This window comes from Barbus barbus (assembly GCF_936440315.1).
Source record: "Barbus barbus genome assembly, chromosome: 42".
NCBI lineage: Eukaryota > Metazoa > Chordata > Actinopteri > Cypriniformes > Cyprinidae > Barbus > Barbus barbus.
Window position 1 is genome coordinate 14,009,872 of NC_136720.1, and position 18,251 is coordinate 14,028,122.

At 37.4% G+C, this 18,251-nt stretch overlaps 1 protein-coding gene across 1 annotated transcript; it reads left to right on the plus strand.

The window, feature by feature from the left end:
* The first annotated feature begins 2,316 nt into the window (after positions 1-2,316).
* LOC306861727 (cyclin-dependent kinase inhibitor 1B-like) lies at positions 2,317-5,476 on the plus strand. Its single transcript, XM_079404149.1, has 3 exons — positions 2,317-3,094; positions 3,271-3,379; positions 4,041-5,476. The coding sequence occupies exons 1-2, from the start codon at positions 2,647-2,649 to the stop codon at positions 3,372-3,374; spliced, it is 552 nt and encodes a 183-aa protein (XP_079260275.1). The 5' UTR covers positions 2,317-2,646; the 3' UTR covers positions 3,375-3,379; positions 4,041-5,476.
* The last annotated feature ends 12,775 nt before the right edge of the window (positions 5,477-18,251 follow it).

The following is an 18,251-nucleotide window of genomic DNA, read 5'->3' on the forward strand; positions in this document are numbered from 1 at the left end:
ATAAATAACAAATGTCCAAAATTGTGACTTCACAATACAGCTGTAGTTCAGTCACTAATGCTGGGTACACACTACAAGATAATCGGGCTGATTTGGGGCCGATTTCTCCCCTTCCGACAATCCTAGGTAATGTCAAGATTATTTTGGTGGCTCTAAAGATGATTTTATCAGATTTTCCTGTGGTGTGAGGTGTGTTAAGAGTGACTGAATCTGCTCAGAAGAACATCAGAGGCACTCCGATCACGAATCGTAAATATTCAACAGAAATCCTGATGTGTGAAGGGTACCCCGAGGACAAATGCGTGTATAAAATTGAGATTATCACGTGAAACTAAACAATATCCAATCAGAATGCAAGCTGACAGAAGACATAAGCATAGCAAATGCAGTCATGGTGCATCACAAAAGGATTTGGACACTATCATCATCGCAATTTCTTCCTGCCATTACCAAAGACTGGGACTTTAAAACCTTAAATCTATTCATTGAATAATTTGTAATTCTTTATACTTGTTTAAGGAAATGTACTGTTCTTATTGCTTTTCCTTTTTTATTTGATGTATTATTGTTTTTGTTTTGTTTATTATTGTATTTGATTTAATATGTTACTGCCCTTGTATGTTCTTTGTTCTAAAATTGCAATTAAAAAAAAATATATATATATATATAGTCTATTCTCAAGTCTCCAGAGATTTTGCGAGATTTCCCGTAGGATTTTTTTTGTCCTCGTGTTTGTGGTCTGTAACATTTTGAAGATCTAATAAGATTTTAAAAATCTTTTAGTGTGTACCCAGCATTAGTTCTATGCATTTAGCTCAAGTCTGTGTTATCAATTCACTCATATATAATACACACTGATTTACATAGATCAGTGCATCGTCGCATTGCTGAGGAGCTGGAGACTGGAGCAGTACAGAGGCCAGAGCAGTGAACATATCAATGTGTGATTGCATAGGCCTGTGATTTTCATAGTTTTCACCTTTTCGAGAGAGCTCAAACCAACACAGATAGAGAGAGAGATGCTCTTGAAAGAAAGTCTAAAGGGGGTACTGGAACATTTCAGCTACTTATTACTGGTAATGCCAAAGTCTGCCACAGATAAGCTGCTTGCCAACTATGACCTCAGGCTTGGCAGAGAGATAAATCACACTGTGTCCCGTGTTACGTCACACCGTTTTGTGCATTACAGCTTTATGACATGGTCACATGCACATTATAAAGTTTTGCTATTATCTTTTTAACACCTTGATGACACATTTAGTGTTGCTGATTTAGACAATTGGCAAACTACAATTTTTATCTGCAGTTGTGTTGCCAGATCATCATCAACGTTTCATCCTTAGCAAAAGCTTTACACAAAGATTTGCAACCTTTTTCACTCCAAGGCCCTCTCTTTCATAACAATATTTAAAAGCCACACAGCCCTTATTTAATTTTCACAACTTTTTCAAACAATATTTTAATCTAAGGGCCAATAATTTGCTGGATTTTTATAATTTATTCAATTTACTTATTGTTTTACTCAAAGAAAAAATATTTTAAATAGTTTCTTTCCTCCCTCAGGCAATCTACCTCACGAACAGGTAAATGTTTTCCCCATTATGCAATAATAATGTGTGCAATAACCATATATTTATTTTTTACCACCCTACATTCTAATACATCCCTACATCTTATCCTATTCTATTTATAGCACATCTGTACCTTTTATTTTTCTAAATACATTTTATTTATACATGTGTGTATTTTATTCATTTTTTATTATATCTGTGCTGTTGTCTCTGTATACTGGAAGCTTGTGACCCTAAAACAAATTCCTTGTGTGAAACATACTTGGCAATAAAGCTCTCTCTGACATCTGAAATATTTTACAGCTTGATAAATTTGCATTTTTCCTCAAAGAAATGTCAACAGCATTTTAACATTTCAATCATTTCCGTGATTTTGCTGGTCTACAAATCACACTTTTAAAATTAAGCCAGCTTCTTCAAAGAATGGTTTCTTCTTCAAAAGAAACAATAGTTAAAGCATTAAGCTCAAATAACAAAGAACTAAATTGTTTCCACCCTTTTTTTCTCTCACTTTCACTCCTTTTAATAACTGTGTTGTCTCATTTTAGAACATCTCGAGGGTCCCTGGTGGGTCTCGGGCCCCAGGGTTCACGACAGCTGCCGTATCACAACATTTACATCCAATCGCACAAAAACCAGGGTCGCTGGTTTAGAATAAGCGGACCTGGCAACACGGGACTGCGGGATGAGCGAGTCTCTAGTATTTGTATCGTTTTTCACGGATGGGCGGGCCCCGCGCTCCGCCGGCCAATGAGAAGCGTCTTCTGTTTAAATAGCCTTCGCTGTCAATCTTTTTTTCCCCTGCCAGTTTACTTGCGATCGCCATATTGGGTGCTCGCCTACTCGAACGACTCGTCTGTTTTTCTTCGGAATTACTACGAGACGGCACCGGAATCACGCGCTGCTTTCATGACTTGTTTTCCACGCGTCTTCGCCTTTACGCACGCATTCGCACGTTTGTTATGCGTGCGCTCTGCGTCTTGCTCGGCTCTCTCGGGAAGAAGGATCGCTCTTAGTTAGACCGCGTCTGGCTCGATTGCAACTGCTATTCTCTGGACGAACTTTCACGTGCAAGATGTCAAAAGTGCGCGTCTCTAATGGAAGCCCGACGCTGGAGAGGGTGGACGCGAGGCAGGCGGATCACGCCAAACCGCCGGTCTGCAGAAACCTCTTCGGCTCCGTGGATCGCGAAGAGTTCGCAAGGGACGTCAAGGAGCAAATGCTGGAGATGGAGAAAGCGTCCAAGGAAAAATGGAATTACGACTTCTCCAAAAACGAGCCGCTCGCGCCTGGCGACTACGAGTGGCGGGAGGTGGACGCGAAAGAGGTGCCGGAGTTTTACACCAGACCGCCTCACGCAAAACGGGATACCTCGACCGGGACAGTGGATCATAACGGGAACCACGACTGTTTGTTGACAACGAGCGTACAGGGGGACTCTGACAACGCGGAGCACGGGAGTCGCTCGGATTGCCGAACGGCGCTGACCACGCCGAGAAAAAGACCGTCGACAGAGGATCAGGGTAAATGTTTTGGGAGTCTCGGTGCTCTTGCGTTATTTGCGCGCAGATCTCGGGGGACAAACAGTTTGCCCTCCCGATCGTGCGTAATGCTGAAACTGCTTGCTTTCGCGGTCTTGCTCGCAAATGAAGTCTATGAAATCAAATGATTTCTAACACCATCTTCATGTTTTCGATAGATCTTCCTTGCCAAAGTAAAAGAGCCAACGTCCAAGTGATCGAGGCGAACTGCTGTCCAGAGACGAGTTCGCACGCGCCCAGCAAGTCGGATCCCAAAACGTAAACAAGGTGAGTTTCGTGCGCGCTGTCTGGTGCATGACTTATTTTATGCATTGATGTAAACGCTTGTCACTTAATGCTAAAAAGATCGCGTTTAATATATCTAATGTTATAATATATATATATATATATATATATATAGAGAGAGAGAGAGAGAGAGAGAGAGAGAGAGAGATTATTGTTCTCTCAGTTTTATTGTTGTACGCTAAAACGCTAAGAATGTTCGTTCCTTGACGCGTGCTTGTCCACGCGTTCGCAGTGTAGAAAGCGTTTGGTTGGGTCTTTTAAAACAAACGCTCGTTTAGACGTTCTGTCACCGCGCGAGTGATAGTCGAGTCAAACGGGACTCAAATGCATAACATTGTAGTAACACGTCAGCAGGTCTCTTGTAGGGTGTGCGCGTGGGAGGAGGAGGGGGTCTGGGTTCACAATGCAGGCACATACTTGCGCGCAAAATTGCCCGCTTTTCATTCGCGATGTCCTGCGCTATCGCTCCAGTTTTAAACGCGTCGTAGAGAAGGGTGTTTGTTTACGCGCAAATATTGTAGCCGTATTTTTCTGTGTCGTTTATTTCATGCATTGTGTCGTTGTGAAGTTTTTGCAAGCGCGATCTACATGTTATTTCCTATGCTAATCACCCCCCCCCCCCCCTCCCCCTTGTTCCCTACAGAGACAGAAGAAGAAGACTATTTTCTCCATCAAATACTTCAAGAGCTTTGTGAAGTAAACAGGGACAGCGGTTGAAAATTACAAATCGAGCCTTGGAGAGGCTGTATAAGCACTGAATTTTTACACTAAAGTTTTGGCACTCGACAGAATATATTTGCCTCAAAAGCAGACAATGTAGCAGTATGCAATTGGAGTTTCCTTTGTTCTTTTACTACCTATGTATATACTTTCATTTTATATGTAGCACATTTAAATGTAATATTAAGATTAAAAAACACAATCATTTATAAATGGAGTGCGTTTGACAAAGAATTGCTGTGCAGTTTTCAAAACGTCTCCCCAAAATGAACCCTTTTAAAGTAAATATAACACAAACACACACACACACACACACACACCATTTCCCTTTAATTAGGTTTAACAATCCCATTGTCTCAGTTTTGGCTGGCTCAGGATGTTAACAGTCAGAAATACACCTTCATGTGTATCAGTGTTTTTTTTTGTTTTTTTAAGTTGCACAAATGTCACTGTTTGAAAGGCATTACAGACTTTTTTCACCTTTTGTGATCTGGCTAAATTAAAATGATTTGATATTTGCATTAATACCGTTCATCTTTATTGGTACTTATGATTTTACCAGCCAAATTTACAGCACGTTGGGCATGTGGTGTTCTTCTCGAAAGGGATTGTGACTCCTAGTGTGGTATTAAGGTTTTCATGCTTTTTTACAGTATTATTATATCCCCGGGTTATTCCACTAATTTTATTTTCTCTTATTCTAAATTATTGTATATATTTTTTTCCCATAAAGATGCAAATTCACATGAACTACAAATCCTACTGAGTACACATAAAAAAAGTGCAACTGTAGTGACCAATTGATTTTCTTATTTTTTGTTTTTGTCAATTTTATGTTTATTTTTTCTATTCATTGCTGTGTAGCATAATGTATATATAAATATATATTACTTTTTTTTTTCTTTAACACTGGGCCATACAATTAAGAACAATGTTAGACCATGAAGCCACTTCTTTGCCACAATATATTTGGCTTTTGTGTTGAACATGACATGGCACTATGACAAAAAAAAAAAAAAAAAAAAGTAAGTAAAAACCGGCAAAAAAATTAATTAAGACATTACACTGCACGTGTAAAACATTGAAGTGCACCTGTGTGTACTGCTTTGTAAAGAAGAAAAAATAAAGAGAGAAAAAACACTGAGGAAATTATACTAACTTATTTATGTCAAGCTTTTTGTTGTTTATGACTATCCAAAGTGGCATTTGTGCATTTTCTGTATGTACTTCTTTTTATAGTTTTTTTTTTCCCCTCCACAAATTTGTGCAAGGTTGCAAACTGAGCCTATTAAAAATTTGATGTGGATTGTGTACTGCTTTATAAACGAGATGATTAAACCATAATGACATGAACACCTTCACCTGACTCCTTTTCATTATATTGTACAGGAAAAAATTCAGAATGAAAACACACTCTTAGGGGAAACTTAAATACACTTCTCACACCCTGCACTAGCAAACGCCTTAAACTGACCTTAAGCTGTGCTAAAAACCTAAATGCCTTTAAAACAGATCATTACAGAATTGATAAATACATCACTCTCTGGTTCTAAACCGGAATGAAACCTATGGAATTTAGTGTTTTGTTTGTTTGTTTTTTTACAACCCACACAAGCACCTGTCCACAAATGTACAATTATTAAATTTAAACTCCACCCACTTTTTAATTATTATTATTTTTTTTAATTTAGTGATATTGAACAAGGCAGGACAAACATGCTTAAAAAATTATTTTCTTATGTAGTGTAATACATGTGATATATGATTAACCTGCTATTAAACTGTTGCCACATTTCAGATCCCTTTTAGATTATCTTCAAATAATATGTTACATGTAATATTTCATATTAAATGCAAATAGCAAAGAAGCCCTGTGTTGAATTTTAATCTGACACTTTTAAAAATTAAAACAAAACATATTAAAAAACCTTGGCATTGCAAAATACTACAACTGACCCCAGTATGTTTTGTTTTAATATATTAATAAACACAATGGGTACTCAAAACACGCTGTGTCAAATCGAAACGCTGTTTGACTTTAAAGTGTTGGTCGCGCGTGTTGACTTGCAAAAGACACACACCCTCAAATATTTATCGCGATTAGAGATAACGTACGTGGTCACGTTGAACTTATTCTGCTAGTACATTATCCTTGTGATTATTTACAGCTTGCGCACTGTTTGGTTATCTAACTCAACGTGCAACAAGTTTGTGCGTAAAGCTGCTGCGTTTCTAACACACGACCTGCGGAGCTCCCTGCTTCAATTCAGAAAAAAAGGACACGTCCCGAGCAGAGGGGGAAAAAAGCCAAGATACTGACATACGGTTTGTCCAATCAGAGAACTATTAAGAAAAACACACCACTTACTGTAGCCACTGAGAGTGGCTTTGCGCGCGCTGAGGCTGGAGTAAGAGTGTGTTTGTACAGAGTGTTCTGCTCGTAAAGCACAACCCAGAATAAGAGCCATTGGTCAGACTGATATTTCTGCTGATGTTTGCAAAAGGGAAGGGAGAGGTGCGTTTGGCCCGAGGGTTAAATCGCAAGGATCTTTCTAAAGCCCCGTCCTCCTACTGCTCAAAAATCACGGCTTCATAGAAGATGACGAAACACACCTCGGTCGCAATTTACACGAGCGAACGAGAAATTATTTTCCAACAATAACTCCGTGTTTACTTTATCGCATGTTTAACATTACGACACGCCGGTGACATGCGTGAAAATGTTACTGTGTCATATAGCCACATACAGGGGAGGTAGTTGTAGCAGGGCATGATGTTATCTCAATGAGACGATTATAAATGTAAACCGTGGAAGAGTTATATAAAAACGTTAGATAAAGTTACATAAAAACAATTAATGACAGCAGAAATATAAGGGGCAGCAGAGAAAAATAATTCAAACCATTGAAAATTCGGCCTATAATCCAATTAAATAATGTAAGCAATAAAATAAAATGTGTAATGTGTTACAATAAATAGTAAAATACACAAATTGTCATGACATCCTTGTCCTGACAAATTGTACAATTAAAATCTGTTTATTGGATGCTATTGTCATTTTATTGTGTTCAATTGTGAATCCAACAGCTTTAGCAATTTGAGCAATTTCTGGCATCTTAGTCTAGAGAAAAATCTAATATTCTAATTTAAGACTAATCAGTTTTGAATTAAGTGCACGTTTAATTTGACTTTGGACTAAAAAAAAAAAAAGCCTACTATGTATGCACTATGTAACTACATCCCTTATACACTATGCAAGAGATGTACACTACCAATCCCAAATCTTTTTTACATGTCCACTACCAATTTTTTTACACTTCACTTCATCTGTTACACAAGATCTGATCATGCTTTTATATAAAAAGATCAATTCCTAAAAATATAGATTTATTTATTATTATTTTTATTTATTAATTTATTACTATTTTTATTATGTCTTGGATCAGACAATTGGAGTACAGAAGAACTCCTACAATAAACATCCCAGGATGTGAATGAATGAAGAGAGTGTGTCGAGCATTTTGTCTCACTACATTTTTCCATGACTCCCAAGGACTTCCCTAACTTCCCTGTTATTTTACAGTTTTCATGATTTATTATTAAAATAAAAAGTGAAAATAATAATAAAAACAATAATAAAGTCTCAAAATATAAAGTAATCACCATTAAGATTTATAATAAAATGCTTTGTGGAAATCATTGATACCCGCACAGCTTCTTACACTTAAAAAACTATTCATATTGTAAGTGATTTATTTATTTTTTACCCAAACATCTTTCCATGAAAAATCAAACAGGCTTGTGGTCAAATCAGTGAGAAAGCCACTGTTACTGACACAACACACCCCTTCATCAGATGAATCAACATGCTCAAAACCTCTTTCAGAGAAGATCTAAGTGGTTTGTACTTCCGGTCAATAAGTGATTAAGCAACGCGCAGCTTGAACTGGCAGCCTGCCATGACATGAGCCTTGGTAAACACTAATAGCAGGCTGATGAAATCAGTAATTATAATACAAAAACAGCAGAGGGCTTCACATTTGTGCAGCTGTAAACCACCAGTGACAACGCCCTTGCTTGGCCTATGCAGTAACTAGAGATACAAGTTTGGTTTTTAATATAAAATTAGATTTGAAAAACCAAAGGATTCATTTCATCTACTTGCATTTCCACAAGAAAAGGGGATTTTACTTTACCTCATTCACATTTCAGATGCCAGCCATAGCAACACTTGTGTAATACAGCTTGACTGGAAGAAAAAGAAAATCAGATATAAAAAAATTAAATATGTTATTAGAAGGCATTAACAATATATTACTTCATATTATTATTATAATTACTATTATTATTATTATTATACACATGGGGGCACCAAAAAGTATTTGTACAATGAATAATGAAGCAATGTACACAGTCACATTTAAAAATAAATAAATAATAATAATAATAATAATTAAAAAAAGTAAATGGCATTAAATACCAAAAAATGCTAGAGCCTCGGAACTAACTTCACTTTTCAGATTTTTCTTTACGGCCTTCACATTTGAGCTTCACTGCAAAGAAGCATGAATTAAATATCCCAAATATAGAAATAATATATATATACATACTTTTCTTAGCAATTTTTCTTTTAATTATTTTGAATAAGTAGGTCTCAAGATCATTTTTCATGGATGTATGAAGTCAGTTTCCACAGGTGTCCTCATAGTGTAGTTCATCATGTTAACATATGAATGCGTTTCACAACATTTGACAACCAGAAAGGGTCCAAGACGTTTTGTCTTTATTTTCAACAATCTATCAATTGCTTCATATTTTAAAACCTAATAAACTTCATTTTGTGACAGAAAAGTGTTCTTGTGCTATATTTGATATATATATTTAATTATTGCTCAAGTGTCCAAACACTTTTTGGGTGTCATTTATATTTATTACTACAATGATTCAACCAGTTTTAAGGTACAGAACAACTGTAGGCAGGCGTACACCTGGCAGAGATGGTCAGCTACACTCAACTTCTGACCTTGAGTTGTGCATCTCCCTGCACCTCATAAAGGGGAGGATGATATCACGCACAAAACAAACAAATGCCAGAGATGACCTCACATACCGTAGGCCGCTGACGATTGAGTGGTGGTTCGCTCTTGTCTTCACCACCCTCTATTTACACTTGCTGCGTTCGCTCGCTCGCGAGTAATTACAGAGGCCCGCTCTCTGAGATCAGCTCTTAGATATGTGCGGAGCCACAATCTCAAATCTCAACGCCTGCAACAATAAGGTGTGGAGTGGCCAAACTTCCCTCCAGCCCTGTCAAACTAACACCACATTTCCAGGACAAAATTAGCTGAAGGCTAATTTAACAACCTTGCAGATAATGAGAGGAGAAGGATCGTAAAATCTGAAAATGTTTACAGCTGGCCCTATTAATAGATATTTTGCACAGCTCCGCACATGACCGCATATTTGGCCTTCCCGTTGGGAATGAAACCTTTGTGAATCTCAATCTTATTTTGGAAATGCGACGTACCATCTGTTTCGCATTGTTATTAATTTGAGTGAGTTTTATGAGCCTCAGTGTGCTTTTTCGTTCATTTCTCGGCCTCTCTTTGCCCAGCAGTCATGTGTTTTGGCTGTCCTCCGCTCAACTAGAAACCTGTGTCGGCCAGGCAGAGAAACAACCTCTGGCGGATATTCGGTCTTAGTTGGCCCAAAATGTGTCCAAAAGAAGGATGTAAACAGTCACCTTTGCCAGCGGGTTTTTTTTTTTTTGTGTTCTGGCTCTCAAAGCTCAATGTCGTGCTGTGAACTTCACATGCATGTGTGTTTTTGGTTTGCGCTCAGTGTTGTACTCGTGGGGTCAACCAAATTTTCCCCTCCCTTGTGCATTCCCTCTCTTTATCTGTACTGATCAACTGCCTTTCATTTCTTTCATCTAATCCTATCTTTTTACAGGCAAAAAAGGATGTAACAGAGAAAAAATAATAAGTACTGACTCTTTTAAAAGAAATATGTGTGTGTGTGTGTGTGTATACTCATATATACTCACGCAGGTACAGTGGTGGCCAAAATTATTAGAACTCTAGTATTTTCACCAGCTAAAAAATGTTTTAAGTCAGTTATTTAAATCTTTTGCTGTAGTGTGTCAGAAGGAAATATCAGTTTACATTTCCAAACATTAATTTTGCCATTAATTGTAATAATCCAGTGAGATTTTTGTTTGCACAAGGAGTCTGACAACAGCCAGTGCTCCACACAGAGATCTGATCATCATCCAGTCTGTCTGGAATGACATGAAGAAACAGAACAAACTGAGACAGACTAAATCCAGAAGAACTGTGGCAACATCTCCAAGATGCTTCAAGAGACCTACCTGCAAACGCAAAGGATGGTCACACTAAATGTTGATTTAATTTAGTTTATAGAAGTTAATTAATAAAGAAAATCTATTTATGACATTATTTTTGACAGCATCCTCATTTTACAGCATTTTTGCACAAGTGCCTAAAACTTTTAACTACTGTAGCTTTAGTGTCTGAATTTATTTTCACCTGGAGGACATGTAGGATGGACAAAATACTGTACAATGTACTTGCATTGTAGAAGGTCCCAAGCCAAGAAACCTGAATCACAGGGGTTTCTTAAGGAACAGTCTTTTTTGAGTTGGGCTAGTAAGTAACACCCTAGCAACCACCCAATACCGTAGAAACCACATAGCAACAAACTAAGGGTGTTTTCACATATAGTTATTTTAAAAGAACCAAACCCAGTTCACTAAGGGTATTTTCACACTTGATCCTTTTCAGGGGTCTGAGCACACTCCAAACGATCTCAGACCCCTCAGAGGCGAACCGAACCAAGACTTCCTCGGGAGGTGGTCTGAGTACGGTTCGCTAAAAAAATGCATTGTGAAAACAAAATGACCCGGGCTCGCTTGATTTTTCCATTCGCGAATTCCGATGTAGTTTGGTCATCAGATGTCTCCATACAAATCGGTTGTTCATAATGGCAGCTTCTTCTGGTAGATCTCTACAAATTTTTCGCTCACAACGTACCCCTGTTTATCGAATCAAATGTAAACATCTGGGAAAATAATTGCATATATATCAATATACTGATCTGTGCATTACTGTAGTTATAGTACAGCAGCCTAATATGAGAATCGGTAGAATCTATGTTATTTATACAATTAATAATATGCATTTCAATTTATTAATTTGATTATTACTACATTTCTTACTTAAATGCTGCTTTTAAGGATACCTATACTGTCACTGAAAAATTTTAAGCAGTTTATTATATTTTCTTTTATTTGTCCAGTTTATAATTTTTTTCTATCTCAACGTCAATGCCTTTTCCGCAGGTCCTTGAAAAGTCTTAAATTTAATTGCATCAAATCTAAGGCCATATAAAGTACAATGGGGACGGAAAGACAAGAATTGCCATATAGCTTAATGTGATTATTAAAATTAAAAAGGCTATGATGATTTCACTGCACTGCTTTGTGTACTGCCATTACAGGGGAAACTTATATTTATGACGTTATGAGTTTATAATTTGATTATTTTTTAATATATTTTCTTAAAACCTGTAGGCCTATCTGAACTGTAAATCATGCTTTTTACAGTCATTTTACAGTTTAATATGTTACCATTGACATTGCCCGACTTTAATTTTATCTGTGCAGGTCTTAAAAAGTCTTAAATTTGAGCTTTAAAATCCTGCAGAAACCCTGTGTGCTATAAACTAAACATGATTACATAAACAAGGAAAACAATTAAAAATAAAATATTACAAAAGTGTACAAAACTTATATTTTTGTGCAAAAGATAAAAATATTCCAGTTTTGGAGGCCATAATGTTAGCCTTCAAACACTAAACTGGACTAGATCCAAAAAGCAACAGTCTGAACACAAAGAGGTCTGAGACAACATTACTGCTTAAAGGTGCCATAGAATGAAAAACTGTCTTTAACTTGGCATAGTTTCATAGTAACAGTTCTGTACATGGAAATGACATACCGACATAGCCTCAAACCCCATTGTTTCCTCCTCCTTATGTAAATATCGTGAACAAAAAAAAACCCACTGAAAAACAGGCGAATCAGAACATAACACCGACTGTGACGCAACAGTCGGGATCACTACGCCCCCAACATTTGCATAACGTCTACCCACCCTTGTTCTAGGCCAGCCACCAGCCAAACCATCAGAAGTTCTGCAGGTATTGTGAAGAAACAAGCGAGGAAACGGCAGACCATGGAAATAAATGTTATGTTCCAGGCTGTGCAGGGGATGTGAAGTGCAGGGATGGGTTGGTGTCTGTATTCAGAAAGGCACGGAAAGCAAATGACGCGTTCTACTAAAATAACGCGAGCCACTAAAAGGACACGGTTAGCTCCTTGCTAGCTGTAGCCTGTTACATTGCAGTACATAAGATTTCCCTTACCACATAAACAGAGTAAGGAGAGATGACTGAGTATGAAGGCAAATGATTTATAGATCCTGAGCACCACTGACAAGCATCTGATCTTGTAAAATGTGTGGTAAGTACTGCTGCTCCATAGTATAAACAGAGTTTGTGCGATCACGTATCTTGAAAGTGAAACTATAACGTGATCGACCGATCGTTCAAAAGCAGTTTCAATGGCTCGTGTATTAATAACGGCTCCCAGATGCCTGCATTTTATGCTGCGTTCCAGGCAGGTTTTTGAGCCTGTAAGTCACGACTTCAAACCACGACTCACGACTTTGTAGCATTCCAGGCAAGTCACGCCAAACTGCCTGAGCGCAAGGAATTGTGGTAGCTAGATGTAAACAAACCAGCATGGCGGACCGTACGGGGCTTATGCTCATTTACAATCATTTCTATCATCAAAGGTGCTTACTCCTTGCTTATTTGAGGGAAACGGAGGAGGAAAAACAGCGCATAAGGCAAGAGAAGCTGTTATACCTTTTATTTTACGTTATTTGTATATTTGTAGGGACTTCCATTGTTGTTTCGCGGGCTATGTGACGTCAGAGCTGGGAGTACATCGATCTAGTATGAGTTCATGGGTGGGAAGTCACGGGTCTGACTGCCGTTCCAGTGCACTTTCACAGGTAGAAGGTTGGAAAAACACGGGTCACGAGTTGCCTGGAACGTAGCATTATATACAGTATAATTACCCGACGATGTAACTGCAAGAGAAAGTATTTAAATATATATTTCCCTCCCTGTGTTTCCTTCTTGCTGTGAGTTACTGAAATGAGATATATGTACATTTACATTTACATTTATGCATTTAGCAGACGCTTTTATCCAAAGCACTTACATCGCATTCAAGTTACAGTTTTTATATTTTTATCAGCTCTTGCTCTCTCTGGGAATCGAACCCATGAACTTGGCGTTGCTAGCACCATGCGCTACTATTTGAGCAACGGGAAAGCCATGTAGATATCAGAGAACAATTTAAAATACTGAATCAATGCATTCTATGGCACCTTTAAGTGGACCAAATAAGGATCTGAGTCCTCTTTCAGGAACAGCGACAGTGTGAACAAAGAAAACTGGGTTCTTTTTTCACTTGGTCCACCTCTTGGTCCACTTAGGGGTCTGGGTTCGGTTCTTTTAAAGAGGACTCAAGTGTGAAAACACCCTAAGTGAACCAGAAAGAGAACCAGCTGAAAGTGGCCGCAGTCTATGTATAGTGAACTCAAAAGAGAACCCAGTTCTTTTTTGGTCCTCTTCAGCACTGAAGTGATCTTAGACACTTTCTTTTTCACACTACAACTTCAAAAGAACTCAGTGTGCAGCAATTGGATGTTGGAGTCTGGAAAATTTGGAAGATGAAGTGGACAGGGAAAGGGGGTGAGGAAAGCTGGCGATCCCTGATCATGTCATCGGTCAAACATTCGTAGAGCATTAACAACACATTTCAGTTAAGTTTAAAATTAAAAGGGAACATTATTTATAAAGTTCATGCAACTTCCTTTTTACTCAAATAAGATAGTGACAGTTGTAAAATGTTTCTGAGTTCCTTTTTTTAAATTCACAATAAGCTGCATTTCATTGTTCAGTTTTAGTGATTATTGTTCTTCTAAAGAATTCTATAATATTATACCATGGTTTGACTGAACACTCAATTCTGATTGGCAGTAACTGCGTTTGTCTGAAACAAGAGAGAGCGAGTCCGCGATATCAGAATGATATGAATATTTGTACAGAGAATATAGATTTTTTTATTTCCCACTTATGATCGTTCATATCTAGCCTATAAATACACTACTTTAGTGACAATACAAAGGGATGTAGTTGTTGTGAGAACAGCATTGACAGCAGCAATGGTTGTCCCCTTCACCGTATTTAAAGTTTATGACCTGCCCATCTCGGAAACTCTGGTATTAAAAATTATTTCAGAATTTCCCAGTAGTAAATACGACTTGAGAGGCCGTTCACGTCCAATTTCCGATTAGGACACTCATATTTACGATTCCGATAGCATGTGAAGGCAGCATAACATAGCTTGGAATGTGGTGACTGACCTATCAGAATCAAGTATTCCACAGAGCTGTGTAATAAAATCATTGAATTCACAAGTTCAAATTAGTTCAATCATCATTCTATTCTAGGCCTATTTATGTGATGTTTTGATGCACGTGTACACACACTCTGTTACACACACAGTCACTCTCATACAGAGATCATGCAGTGCACACACAGAAACATTAAGGAGCACAGAAACTTCGTCAACTCTACTGCATGACTTTTATTACTAAAATAGCTTCGGTACTGACATTTTATATCTTCACACGAGGGGATAAAAATCATTGTTTTAGAATTAACCAAAGTCAAGCAGGTAATTTATACATACACAACTTTCAGCTCCCTCTCTCTATCTCTATCTCTCTCTCAATCATTTGATAATTAATTAAAATCAATGCTATAATTCATGCATTTAAATAAACATGATCTTACTGCACCATTTAATCTCTGTGATTTAAAACAGGCAGAATACTAGACCTCCGCTGTGCGTCGGGTGGTTCTTTGCCTTCATATCATGCAAAAAGCAATGCAAATTGTTTTGTATTGTTAGTTAACAATTTATCTATTTATTTATTTGAAAATATAATGACAGACTTAAATGTCTGAAAAATACACCTGTAAATAATATAATAATCATAAACTATACATATACTTAAAACATAGAATAATAAACTATTTAGTTCAAGGTCAAGCATTACTGTGTTGGTCCATACCAAAAATAAATAAATACAAAGCAGACCAGGACCTGATTGCTTTCACAAAACACCAGGAAATCAACCACAAATGGACTCACTTTTGGGTCCTTTTAGTGGGGTCTGAGATCACTTGGTTTGTTCACATATACAAGCTGAACCGCTCCTAAAGTGTTTGGAGGGCTCAAACGAAATAGGTGTGAAAACACCCTAAAACTGTAAATACCGTAGCAACCACCCACGCCTCATTAAAAACTAGTTTTGATGTGACTACATAGCCCTCAAGTCATTTCAGGCACCAATTTCCTATTTTCACTGCTGAATGTCACAGTGCTGTCTTGGGTCAGGATCATTTTCACCACAGAGCAGCCAATTAGAGCTGCACAAAACTTTGTTCTCCCAGTGTAAATTAACTCAAGTACATCCTAAATGAGTCGAGCCAGCTAAATTAATGCCAATCGTCAAACTGAATCTAATGCATGAGGTATGACTACTCATAATAGTACAAACAACATCTGGTCCGATGACAATGATGTAGATAACAGGCCCGTCAAGTCAAGCATCTTAATTTAAACCTGTGTATCTATGGTTTCACACAGTTTGACTTTTCTTTCCAGTCAGAGTTATTGCAGCATGTTAGATATGGTTTCAGTGATGCAGCTGGAGGAAATCTCAGAGGTCAAAGACCTTTCAAGGGTCAAGCTGCCTCTTTCTTGTAGGAATTAACAAGCAGTCTCTGAGGTGACAAACCACTACTGCTTAGAGTGGGACAAGTGCCTGAAGGTCAGAGTGTATCTGACCTGTGTGAATCACCACAGGGTAAATGTTTTCTTATTCTTTTTACTCAAAACCCTTGGGAGAAAGCCCTCAAGAGAAGTTTAGAGGAAGCTTATGATGCAATCTTGGCTGGTTTGCACTTTGACTAATTTTAAATAATTTTATATTTGACTAATTTTAAATAATCTAAAAACAAAAGAATAAAAAAGATTTTGCTTTCATGCAGATTTACAACAATTATGAATTTAAAAAAGAAAAGAAAGATATTACGTATGTTGCTAATAAAGTTGTGCTTTAATGTTGCCATGCTGTATTGATTTTGTTCAAATAATAACACCTTAATAATAATACCCTTTATAAACAATAAATAAATAAATATATACATAAACACTTAATATACCCTTTATAAATAAATAAAAATAAATATATAAATACATTTTTATGTGGCTACAGCACAAAAAAAAAAGCAGCAGTTAGAATTTTTTGAGGTTGAGGGCCTCTCTACCTCAAGCTGATCTTGTCTGATTTCACATTGAATCTCACCAATCCAGATAATGTTGGTGAAACCAGGAGAAAGCTCTCAGATGAAAGGTCAAGTCAGGTCATTTCACTAGTATTTAACAAATATGGGGTTTCAGAATGACTGTATCTGTTGGAAGACTAAACGGCTGAGTGAGTATTTTAATCTACTAAAGGGAAGTTGATTAATATCAAAAGAAAAAGTGTAGGGGTTAAATAAAGTAGTATTTTGTTTCCACCCACTATTGCAGGCTCAGATCTCTACACCCACATTAGAGGTCACTAACAAATGCAAGCGCCTGATGACACACTCTAATCAGTGCTTCGTACTGTTGCTTGAAATCTAGTTTAGCCATCCTATGTCTTACACTGACTCTCAAATTAAGTGCTGTGCTCAAATTAGAAGCCATTAGGAAAACTTTGGGTCTTTTGCTCCTTCATGCAATTACAGCAGCTCAAAACTCACATTCTAGTTTGAACGGCAGATGTGCTAATTAATTTAACACTTTACTGCAACCTCCTACGCAGGGTGAACTGAAACGCTGAATGCTAGTTTTGTAAAATGCCACAAGTAGGAGTAAAGAGAGATGTAGAATAAAGATACTTAAATGAATAGTTCACCCAAAAAAGAAAATCATTTACTTACACCGATGTCGTTTTAAACCCATAAGGTTTTTTTTTTAACTTTGGTGATGTTTAGCAAAATGTCCACGCTACTATTTTACATACAATGTAAGAGAATGGCAGCTGTCAAGCTCCAAAAAATGAACAAAAGCGACCTGAAAACGCAAGTGATTATTCACTAACAATTTTCTCTATACTGCTACAGCTATCATATCTGCATATATTCAAATATATTCTTAATTCAAATGTGTCACTTTGAGTCTAGTATTAATAATGTAAAATTTATTTGATTCTCATATTTACAATTGCATAAATAAGAGCATCAATAAGAATTCAGAGCAATGGCAAAGGAGATTTTTACTGAAAAGTAATTCCACTTAACTATTTTTATGGTGCATATTTAAGCTTGACTGTCTCTAGTCACCACTTTTTATTTGGCAATAGTATGAGTAATGTAAAACTATTTAACACTTTATGTTTGCTGTTTCAACTACTAGTTTAGAACTGACCCACATCCCACAAGCCACTCAGTCTGCTGCCTGTACCTTGTACCTTCAAATCTTGTTTAAAGATAACTGCTCCCTTTAAAACTCAACGTCAGATTGGGAAAAGAGTAGGACTATTTGGCTCCAGATTGGCATAAAAAGAACAACTTTGCCTTGGGTTATCTGATTACTCTGCTTGCTGCACAAACACACAGGGAGTCTTTTAAAATGCAGACACATCTCCCACCACAGAAGGCCTTTGCCTATGGTAGCCGCAGACAAAGTCTGCAAAGCCTGGCAAACACCTACATCTAACAGAAACCACTGATGTCTGTCTCACTGCTTAACCACAGCTCAAATGTCATGCCCAGCACTGTGCAACGGCCCATGGCAGCCAGTCGTTGCTGAATGATAAAAATGGGAAGGATAATTCCCAAAATGTGCAAAACAACACATTTTCAAAGTCAACAAGAAAGACAGTTGTCTGAACAACTAGCAGACTATTAGGTCTCAAAG